This window comes from Penaeus chinensis, chromosome 43, assembly GCF_019202785.1.
Source record: "Penaeus chinensis breed Huanghai No. 1 chromosome 43, ASM1920278v2, whole genome shotgun sequence".
Taxonomy (NCBI): Eukaryota; Metazoa; Arthropoda; class Malacostraca; order Decapoda; family Penaeidae; genus Penaeus; species Penaeus chinensis.
Window position 1 is genome coordinate 2,043,846 of NC_061861.1, and position 12,500 is coordinate 2,056,345.

The 12,500-nt window shown below is 36.9% G+C and overlaps 1 protein-coding gene across 3 annotated transcripts in view; it reads right to left on the bottom strand.

Moving 5' to 3' along the window:
• The window catches only part of LOC125048191 (microtubule-associated protein futsch-like), a 34,932-nt gene extending 31,366 nt beyond the window's left edge, over positions 1-3,566 (bottom strand). For 2 of the 3 annotated variants that reach the window (XR_007116800.1, XM_047646761.1), the window contains exon 1: positions 3,344-3,566. Coding sequence is in view for 2 of the 3 variants with exons in the window: in XM_047646761.1 (XP_047502717.1) it covers positions 3,344-3,487 (144 nt within the window). In the remaining variant the exon portion in view is untranslated. Of the gene's footprint in view, positions 1-1,974; positions 2,029-3,343 lie in introns of those variants that run through there. The other variant, XM_047646762.1, reaches the window with a different exon arrangement.
• Between the last annotated feature and the right edge of the window lie 8,934 nt (positions 3,567-12,500).

Below are 12,500 nucleotides of genomic sequence, written 5' to 3' on the forward strand. Positions count from 1 at the left end.
TCAATAACAGTAACGGTAATAATAAATAATGATAATGACAATAATAACAACAATAATAACTATTATTATTATCATCATTGTTATTCATTCATATTAACATTATCATCAAAACATCATCAAAAACAATTCCATGAAACAAAAATTCTTCTTATCCAAAATTCAAGGATTGGAGTAAATTGGTGAGATAATATTGGTCTACTAACTGATTCCTCCTTGGCAATTCAAGCACTTTCAGAGCTATTTGTGTCAACAAGATTAAAATACATTAACTGTACTATATGATGCACTCTGGCATCTACAGTTTAACCCACTGGCTGCAGATAATTGCTCTATCCCTTTTTGTGTGAATATTGCTTAAACACAGATGGTTCAAAGGCATCTATTTGTAGGACTACCTGACTTCACCTAAATTTCCCCATTCCTTGTATCTTGGGGGATTTTCATCTTTTCAGTGCTATTAATAGCATTGCTTTTTTAATATCATTGACATTATGATTATTATAATGTTACTAATAATAAAGAGTAAAAATAGAGATCTTTCAAAAAAACAAGGAAATGGGGGCAAACAGGTTAGATCAAGGTAAAACTAGTAATTGGCTTGGTGACTAAGTTCTTGTAGGGCCATGAATGTGATAAGCGTGACATGCACTTACCAGTGCCTTATGCATTAACTGCTGAAATCAAGATGTGTAAACAAAATCAAACTAAAATCACAGTACGCATGCCTTTATGATACCAATTTGGGATGTATTTGTGAGAAACAAAAGCAAAGACAGTACTGACATATATCAATTATCATCAATTTAAAATTATCACTAATATGAAACATTATCATGATGACAGCAAAAGAGAATGTGGCTGACGACAACAGAGATAACAATGACAAAGACCTCCAACATCTAATAATTTTTTCTTATAATTATGATAATGACTATTCACAATAATTATCCATGTTATCACTAGGCTTATGTCTGATCATCCTCAAGGCCATTTTTCCATCACCATTGTAGTAAATATTTTAAATTATGATCATCTTCCATTAGCTTTCAATAATGACGACAATTACAGCCACAGCCACCGTCAGGATTATTTCTATTCCTATTACCATTATTCCAAACACTAGAATGGTTTTCAAAACTGCCTACTTTTACAATACGAGTTTGAAATAGAATGATATAAGGATTATAATATTCTAATTGATCCAGATAAATGCAACAATTTACAAATGATAATGACAGTGATGATAGTAAAAGATCAGTGGTCGTGATGTTGGCAAGGATTGATGATGATGATGATGATGATGATGATGATGATGATGATGATGATGATGATGATGATGATGATGATGATGATGATGATGATGATGATGATGATGATGATGATGATGATGATGATGATGTATAAGATGCTCTATGTATTACTACTTTATCATTAATTTTTTTATCATCAGTAAGAAAAGTCAAATGAAGGTACTAAAAGATGATAATTATGAAATTGCTGCAACTCACTTGTGGTAGTTTCCTCCAAATACCATTAGTTACAGAAAACTATATATCAATCTAAATAAATGTTATTTAATTTTTTTTGTGCCAGTCTGAATTTGAATGCATGTAAAAAAAAATTCATAAGCAAAGCTTTCATCAAAACTAAACTAATTCTGTTGTCGTAATGTAAGATACTAATTTCTATTATAATTTACACAAATCGCCCCATACCTCTCACCAAATAATAACACCAATAGCAGTAGTAATAAACTTAAACAATAACAAATCCATTAATAATAATAATAATAATAATAATAATAATAATAATAATAATAATAATAATCATAAAAATAATAAAAATAATAATGACAGTAATAAGAGTAAATAATAATATTCGTCTCACCTACAATCCCAATTATGTTATCAAATTCAGTCAAAAGAACATTCTAATATTCTAATACTCTAAAACTTCAAATCCTTCTTACTTTACCATCAACTGTATATACTTCCAGTAGATGAAAACACTTTAGTTGTATTTTGTGACGACCACTAACACAAGAAACACAAGCTGTTCTCTTCACACATTAAAAATATATCCAAGGCACCACACACTTTAGTGATATGAACAACAATGACAGTATGCATTTTTCCACACAATCAACTGTCACTTCACTGTCTGTACATTGTCAATTATTCTCGATTTTTAAGCATATCTGTATACAAAATTCACACTTCTTGATTTAGACATATCTGTGAGTCATATATTTGTCATTTGCAAGCAGGCAGGCAGGCAGGCAGGCAGCCACTCCTCCTCCCACATGCAGCCTGGGTAGCTGGGCGAGGCATCCTTCGGCGCTGATCTATTGCACAATCATTTAGTTCTTGCTCCGGGCTGGCTACGGCGACGCCACAGCCCAAAAGGTGGCGGTGGGGCTTCTCGTGCATCCCCACCCTCACCCAAACAGCTGACACGGCCAACCCACCCTCAACGAGGCGACACTTGCGCTACGGGAATATATTTGGGGCTTGATCAAGTGCACGCACACGCACATACACACACGCACACGTACACACACCCACAGCAGCCTGAGCTCCCCACCCTCACCCGTCCTTCCCTCCCACACGCGCAAATCGGCCCGTAATCCTTCCCTCCCCACTTCTCCGCATTTTCCACACCTGCACCACCTGCTCGCTGCCACACTACCCCGGGGAACGACGGGGTTGTCAGGGCCCCCGAGGCGGCGGTCCTATCATAAGCGGAGAGATTCGTGTAATCGGCGGCCAGGAAGATGCCCGCCAGCCAGCTCAGTCTAGCAACCCACCTCGATTTCTCTCTCTCTCTCTCTCTCTCTCTCTCTCTCTCTCTCTCTCTCTCTCTCTCTCTCTCTCTCTCTCTCTCTCTCTCTCTCTCTCTCTCTCTCTCTCTCTCTCTCTCTCTCTCTCTCTCTCTCTCTCTCCCCCCCCCCCCCTCCCTCTCTCTCTCTCTCTCTTTTGGCTGCTTTTAATTTTCGCTTCCTGACACTCGCACGAATTTTATTGGCTAATGACGTTCATGTGGTAACGGAAGCCCGAAGCCAGCGTCCCTTCGAAAGAGCTAGCTCGCTGCTGGTGATCGATAGGGGTAGCGAAGCGAGGGCGAACAGGCGAGAAAAGAGGACTAATAAAAGTGGAGATAGGCGAGTAGCAGCAACAGCAGCAGCACCACCACGTCCCGTCCAGCCAGCTAGCCAGCCGACACAGCGCAGCCGACCGTCCCGACCGCCCGACCGACCGACCGACCGACGGACCCTCCATCCAGGGCCTCCTCCTCCTCCTCCTCCTCCTCCTCCGCCTCGCACACAAAACACTCCGCGACTTACACTCCGTAAACGTTCCACCAGTTCCTTCTTGCTGCCCGACTTGGATAGGCCTCGGCGCTCTAGCTCGGCCTTGAGCTCGACCACCTTGAGGTCCTTGATGAGCCGCACGCCGTCGATGGTGAGGCCCCTGGCTCGGTCGCCCATTTTGCTGCGTCAATTCCACGAGCGGCCGTCCCCCGACACACGATCATCCTCACTCCATTTGCACTACTGAGAGCCAGCAGACGATAAACATGGCACGCGATTGGTCGGTCCGCCTTCCCGCCGCCGCCGCTGCCAATCGCAGCCGCGCTCTCATGTGGCACTCCGCGCCGCCGCCCAATCCCCGCCGCCGTTGCATGGCAGACGATAGGGGGCGGAGCGAGCGACGGCCGGAGAGCGCACGGACCCGCGCCGTTTGAGACCGGGACATTCTTCCTCCACCTCCTCCGCCTTCCTCTTCTCCTCCTCCTCTTCCTCTTCCTTTTCCTTTTCGTTTCTTCCTTCCACTCCCTCCATTTCTTCTCATCCTCCTCCGCCCTTCCTTTTTTTGCGTAGTTCTCTCCCTCTCTCTCTCCTCTGTATCTTCACTCCAAACAACTATCATCTCACATACTCTTCTTCACTTCTTTTCTTCTTCTCCTCTATCTACGTATGTCACATTCCTTATCTAAGCAACACGTAAGCCTCCACGGATCTGTGTTCCATGTATATCTATGGCGATAACACTCACCCGCAGAGGAATACTTGAATTGAAAGTCGCAAGGATACAGCCATACAACCTCATGTATATGAATTTAAACAACTTTATACAGTTAAGCGTACTGTATATATAAATACCTAAATATTTACCTGTGAAGATATAGACAGGAAAAAGTATGGGAGGAGGAGGGGGTGTGTGTGTGTGTGTGTGTGTGTGTGTGTGTGTGTGTGTGTGTGTGTGTGTGTGTGTGTGTGTGTGTGTGTGTGTGTGTGTGTGTGTGTGTCTCTCTCTCTCTCTTCTCGCTCCCTAGCACCCTCGCTCTAACTCTTACTCTCGTTCAATTTCTCTCTCTATCACTCTCGCTCCGCAAGTCTCAAATTATCACTTTATATTCAGCTGTCACTCTACCTCTATCTTTATTTATCAATATCTAATATCTCACTAACTTTCTCTCTCTACCTCTACCTACTCTTCTCTCTCATCTACATCTTATTTATCTATCTCTACCTGCACTCATCACTATATCTCTAACTTACATTCTATATCTATCTTTACCTCTACCCATTCCTCATATTCCATCTCTCCCTTTATCTCTAATTCTATTTCTATCACTACCTCGACCTTTTATTCTATCTCTATCTCTCATTCTATCTCCCTACCTTACGTCTCTCAACATTAAAATTTATTTATTTATGCCTCTAATTTCATTGGTGGGTTTCCCTCCATCTCTGCCTCTCATTCTGTCATTCTATCCATCTATATCCCTCATTCTTTCTATCTTTATCCTCATTTTATCTTCTCTACCCCTCATTCTATCTTCTCTATCTCGCTTTACCTCTATTTCTACCCCTATCTCTACTTATCAGTATACTTATATCTCTTCCTCTCAATCTCCATCTAAGACCAATAGAGCAGCTTAAATTGTTGCTGTAGAAATACCGAAAAAAGTCAGAGGTGGTTACAGATAACAAATTATGTACACTGGGTTTTTATTCATTATATCATGTCAAAGTGATTGAAAATAAATCAAGACCAATTACAGCAAGTGAGACAAAATTTGAAATAGACAGGTAGATAATGAAGAAAAATAATCTTGTCTATCAAAGAGATTACAGAGATATCAATGTATCATATGCTACAACCTTAGACAATATAAATATCAAAATCATTCTAACTTTCACTAAGCATTGTTTACTCACCGTTTTGACACTATCATACTGCAAATTGCACTTATATAATTCTGATGCCAAAGATAGACTACTCAATAATTAAGATGTCTGTATCGATGCTGACAAGGCTATTCTTACTAATGTTACATTTCCCAAAAAGAATATTTGCTTGCTGATATAAACACTGCCAATGCCTCAATGCATAAAGACAAATCATAAAGAGTTAATGTAAAGCAAAACAGCTGTAATATCTATCAACATTTGTATAAAGTATGGTACCTGTACCATCCAATCTTTCACAGGCTTAATCCTTTGTATGCTGGTATATGTATTATCTACTGTAGTTTTTTTGTGAGCTTTGTTGCACACAGATGGCTGCACAAGTGCTCAGCCAAAAAGGATTCAATTAATGACCCAACGCAACCTCACCTAATTTCACCATTCCTTGAATTTTCATTTTCCTGTTATTATTACTACTGACATTATGATTATTATAATATTATCAAAATACTAATAGCCATATATCAATTAATTAATCTTTCTGAAAATAAAGGAAAAGGGAAACAGGTGATATAAACAAGACTAGCAATTGACTCCTTAGTGACTCAACACTTGTGGAACCATCAATGTATAAACAATTAATAATCTAAAATCAGTGGACATAGCATTTATGTCGTGGCATGCCAGTACAAAGGTTTTATATTCCTATTTAGGACTTCTATACCAGCTACACTAATAGATGTTGGTTATTTGAGATTTTAAATTGTGAAATCTTGTTAAAGTCCAAAAAATTTATCTGCTCTTTGCATGGACTATAATCATCACATAAAATCATGTAACTCAAAGTACCCCAATTTAAAACTGTCTTGGAAACTGAACAAAACTATACTCTTGCATATGCTTGTAAAAATGAAAATGGTGTTGCAACAACCTTATTTCAAACAAAACCAACATACGTGGATTCTGAAGGCCTACTTAACATTATTAATACTGCCATACAAAAAGGTGAATTCATACATATATTTTTTTAAGTGAATTTTTAGATTCTTTTTTCTTCAGAATGTTACACAAAATCATGAACAAAATCTTCAGACCCAGTGATGAAGACTGCAAAGATCTTGAACATAATCTTAAACATATAACAATAATGACAAGTAATTTTCTTAAAATGTTTTTCCCCAAAATCAATATAAAAAACAAAAACAGTGTACTCCAACTTGACAAAAGTAAACCCTTTATCATGTAATTACTCATATCAGGTTGTGTATCAATTTCTATGTTAAAGATGTAACTCTTGATATAGTAGTACATGACCACAGTAACTGTAGTATGAAAAACATAGAAAATTCTCTCTGACCCTTCCATTAGTATCTGTAATCTTGGAACACTCGAGTACCTTAGTTGTAATTCTAACTATAATCAACTAACAAGAATCATGGTAACAACAATGATTATGATCACCATCATCATTACAGCTTTAGCTATTCCAATTTTTCCTAGTTTCTGATGTTCTGGTTCAATACGTGTATACATGCAAAAAATAAAAATTTACAATCCTCAATTGGCTTCACCCTCGGACAACAGCTTTTATCAATGTTAAAACCTGTCAAACACCAAGCGCTGCATGCAGTCAGCCCCTAGTGTGTAAAATTGAGAAGCACAAGAAACAGAATAATCTTAAATAATCTAATAGCAGAAAAGGCCAAACAAAGCAGGCTTGACAGTGCATGGATACTTGCCACCCAGCATATGGGCTTGGCACTTCACGGCAAGAATAGATGCAATCCAGCATAGATTCTAACAATTCCAACAAGACAGAAGATAATTCAACAGTATACTCAGCACAGCTGTTGCCAAGAACTCTCCTTTGTGCTGCAGCTGGCAGTCAGCATGTGACACCTTATTAAAAACTGGCCATTGTGAAATGCAGTACAAGAGTATAATCGATATAATTCAGTGCAAATACAGTAACCGTCTTAAAGAGAAATATGTATCATGCAATAATGTTAGGTCTTTCAAACCTCTACACACTTGCTTAAAATGGGTACACAATATAAACAGCAAAAAAATCTTTGTCAACACATCTAATTTTCTTAATGATTGGCCTGACTGTATAATAGTTTACAACATTATTCCGACTAATATTTTGGCACATACCTCAAAGATTCCTTTCCTTTCCACCTGCACACTCCCAGTAACATTCTCGCCTACCCTCCACAAATTTCTAAATGTATTTGTCAATGACAGTCAGCCTACTGTCGCGCATTCTATTCATCACAGGAATAAGCAGTTATTTGCGAACCTTTGCTAAACTGTTCTCACCATTATCTGTATGTAAAAGCCTAAACCATTATACACTATGTCAGTCTCCTTCCTACTATGTTTTGTTTCTTTATGATCATTATAAATATCTTTTCATTTTCCTCATTAATACGGTGTTATTAATGTATAAAAGAGTATACTGTTGACACAATCAATTCTTATCATTACTTTTATAATCATAATTATAAAAGCACTTATAATATTTCTGCAATATTACATTAACCAGAAAATGTGCCAGACATGTTAAGATGCAACAAAAGCAACTGCACCAGACTTCTTAAGACCACATGTTCTGAATTGCATTTCACACATTCCCTCCAAGCCTTCTCTTGGTAATAATAATAACAATAAAGATGATGATCATGAATATGACCTTAGCAATGATGATAATACTGGTGATAATGCTATTATAACATCAATGACAAAAGCGATGATACTACCCATCCGCATCCTCATCATCATAACAATAATGATAGTTATAATCATCATAATAACAATAATAATAGCATTAACAATAATAATTACAAATAGCAATAGTAGTAATAATAATACATACTTTAAGGTTGCTAATTACTTATACAGTGATACAATACAAAAATTGTATCACTGTAAATCATGAATGGCTTAAACACGAGTGTTTAAAGGTCACATTACCTGATAGTTATTCCGTCTCAGAACACAAATGTTCCTCCACCAATCTACTCATGGCTCAATGACTACTTCTAACCAATGTGGTTAGACAAAAGCAAAATTAAAAGTTTTCAGATTTACTCTAAAATTACATGGAACCATGTGAACATGGGGGGGGGGGGGGGGGGATTGATCCAAGTGATAATATAAGTAGGAGCAGCTGTTACTTCTTACATCCCATTTTTGGTTGTCCAACAGATATTAGAGTCAGAAAATATAAACTAAGATTTTCAAGTGCACATACAACATACCAATATAACTTTTTTTTCTTCTTCTAATAATGCAAATCATTCTATTGGCTAAGGGCAATAAACTAATGCCCAAAAGAATGTCACGGGTACAAAAACCTTAAATTCTCATAAAATAATCCTGCTCATCACACTTTATTCAGACTGTATAAAGGGAAAGGATAAAAGGCCTTTTCTTTGGGGCACACATACTCCAAGTTATCCAAGAAAATCAAGAATTCTCACATGGTTACCAAAAATATGATTGAAATTGAACCAAGTGATTGCATGAAATTCTTGGGTTGGGATTTTTTGATTAGCAGCATTGTTTCAATCTGTCGACATGGGATTAACGGTCAGATGTAGTGCGTACTTATGTCATTAGATATTGAATTCAGGGGTAATGTTTTTTTCAATATGTAATAGAAGTAGGATGTCACTTAAATATACAAACAAGCTTCTATCAAATCAGTATTTTCTATAATATATCAAGTATGCAGACTTCTAAAATGTTAGAGCAGACAGGATGATAATGTTACAAATTTGACGGGCAAGCACACAGTGTAGTATAAGGATGCATATGCAAAATAAAATTAATTTGATATGGAAGAGATAACCTAAGCACAGTACACGCTTGGCAGTAAGTGGCCATGGAGTTGGTGCTGTTCTTAAGTTAAAGCTTGTTTTCCTGTTAGCTAAAGGAAATGCCTACACTACAAGTTCAAGTAATATAATGGAGAGAGGGGAGGGGGGGGGGCACATCCTTGCTATTCTCCTTACACAAATATGTAGTAGGCTATTTAGGAATTTCTGTCTGTCTGTCTGTCTGTCTGTCTGTCTGTCTGTCTGTCTGTCTGTCTGTCTGTCTGTCTGTCTGTCTGTCTGACTGTCTGTCTGACTGTCTGTCTGTGTCTCTCCCCCTTATCACTCACTCACTCAACTGTCTCTCTCTTTCTCTCTTTCTCTCTCTCTCTCTCTCTCTCTCTCTCTCTCTCTCTCTCTCTCTCTCTCTCTCTCTCTCTCTCTCTCTCTCTCTCTCTCTCTCTCTCATGTATTACCTTGACTAATGTCTACGTTCAAATCAGGACCATACCAAGATGCATATTCTTATCATGAATAAATCCAGTCTTGAAAAAAGTATTTGAAGCTCACAAGTGAATCTGTCACACTGAGCTATCCTACACCTGCACCACATGTAAATGAACAGGTGATTATAACACCTGCAGAAACAGAATATATATGTGGCACAACATGACGGAGTTAAAGTACTTCCATGTAATTCAAACATTCTATTTTCCAAGGTAGTTATCATTAAGTAATTAAGTTATACAAATAATAATACATCACATCCTCTCCAAATATTACACACCTAACTTCATATATAAATGAATTTGTACATACAAATACCTGTAACTGACTAAATGTAAACAGAACATATACATGTATAAATAAACATACAGCTAGATACTAGATAAAAAGAAATAGATTAGTGCACTAATTCATCTAATCACACACACATTTTCTATTACCCTCAATCAAACCATCAGATTTTATTTTGCTTTAAAAAAGACGGCTCCAGATGCAGTTAGTCACCAAGGAGTCAATTACAAGGCCTATCTGATCTAAAATGTTTACCCCATTAAATTGACCTTTATAGAAAAAAGTTTACCTTCACTGTCATTATCATTAATAATACTATCATCAGTATTATTATCATCATCATTACAATTATAATCCTCATTATTATTACCATCATATCAATAATATTAGTAATATGATTTTTTTAAATTCATGAAATAGGGTGAACAGGAAATATACAAGGTCAGGTAGGCCTAGTAACTTACTAGTTGGTGACCAATTCTTCTGGAGCAATCTATTTGTAAACGAAAGTAATAAAACCAAACCAAACAGGACCTTGCATGTGTATATGCACAGTCAGCAACAAAAGGCTAATGTAAATGCATTTAGAGTGGTGTTGTAATTAGCTATCACCCATTACATTACAAGTCACTCTGTCAAAAAAACATTCTAATTAAACGGAGTAAATTATCCAGGAAAGGAATGGGAAAGTAAATGGAAAAAAAATATATAAATAAAAAATGGGGGAGGGGGTTGCAAAATAAGTGTCAGACAAACTTGGCGGTGCTTTTCACCCCATAGAGAAAGAAGAAAAGAAAAAAAAAAAGTGCAAAATAAATCACATTTTAACTCTATCTTCAATAATCATCAAAAATACAACTACCAAAGATTACTTTATATTAAATTCCTCCTTTATTTATTTTTTGCTACCTATGTATTCAAGATAACCATTTCTCATTCCTTGGCTATACTCTGTCCAATCTTTTGAAAGGAAAAACTGGCAACTCTCAGCAGACCTTGTAACACTACGATATCATAATTCTGTTTATAGAAAAACTTATAAGGATGTGTTGAAGATAGCAAATTTCAGTAAATGTTTACATCAGGACCACACCACTCTTGGGGATTCACTGAGGATTTTCTATTTTCTTTTTGAGGGGAGGGTCAATTTTGCTCATAGCAGGCATTTAAAAAGCACAAGATAGTGGAAAATGATAACCCCGAGACAAGATTCTGCAATGAACGATTAGACTCGGCACTTCACGAATGAATGGGCAAATGAACCCTATCCTAAACATACAAACTACTACAAAGCAGGCTGTATGAAACAATAACCTTCCTAACCCAGGGGATCTAACCCTTCCAATCACTGTATTTCCCTGTCAAGGATTCCCCCCTGGAACCCCTCCCGATTGCCATATTACCCCAGCTGGGGACTCTGCCTCTGAGCCCCCTCTGAAGAAGTTCTGCAGCTGGAACACCATTGCTGTATTTCACTAAATTTCAGTGAAAGAGATCATTTTCACCAGAATATAATGAAAATATTCAGAAACATATACCATTGTAAAAAAACTTCACTTTTGGAATATCCATTAGAGACTGTGATGACAACTGTCAAATTTGCCAACAGATGCACAAGTATGGATGTAGCAAGTATTTCTAATAAAAAAATTATAGATATACAATAAAACAGAACACATCACATATTTAAGGAATGAGCATTCAATAAATTCATATTTTGGTCAAATCTTGTATAAATCAAAATGCTCATATTCATTAATAGTATAGTTTATACCCTTGAGGTTGACAATAACTAGCCATGTCATCACGAGCTACGTGCACAAAGAGAGTTTAAGTTGGATTACTGTGCAGCCAAGTTGTTTGCTATGAGGTGAGGAAAGCTGGACTTAGATGCTGGAGGTAAGTGGGTACTTAGCCTTTGCGTAGCATTCACTCCGATATATTTTTGTCTTTTCCCTCAAATTGGTTGGCTTCTGCAGATTAATTCTGATAACAATAATTTTAATTCTTCAATGTTTACAATGCTATCATATAAGATTTTCTCCAAATCACTGCTGTCCTTCTGTATACCTTAACCCAAATTCAATAAAAATTATCAAAATTCATAGTGTGTAAAGATAAATATGAAGTGTCAGCTGATTAAAATAAAAAAATTTTTAGTAGATTGGAACACTTCAGTCTCGTATGAAATGCCAAAAATAAATGTATTTTCATGTTCCCAGACAAACTGCTGCTCCTACCAGTTTGCAATATAATTCTTTTATTACTAATTTGTCAAATTCTTATTTCAATATGATTCTTCTATAATTTCTTCACATACACTAATGGGTAAAATCACATTTTGGATTTACATACATGATAAGTCAAACCCTTTCACGGAATTGATATATCAGTGAATTCCAAGTAATTTTTTTGTAATTCTTCAAAATTGGACAACAAGCAGTAATGCTGTGCCATGATACTTCATTTTCAGGCAAAGATCAAGGAGCCTCCTTGCAGAAGGCATATATAAATAGTGTATTTCAGATAGGCACAGCTTGTTCTGGCTTCTTGCAATAAATCAACAGCAGTCAACAACCTCTATGTTGATAGAATATACATAGTGCAGCTTTATTTACTTTCTCGTGTGCACAAAGTACTGAGAGGTTCCGTCTATAGGCTTAGATATACAAGCATAAATTAATAAG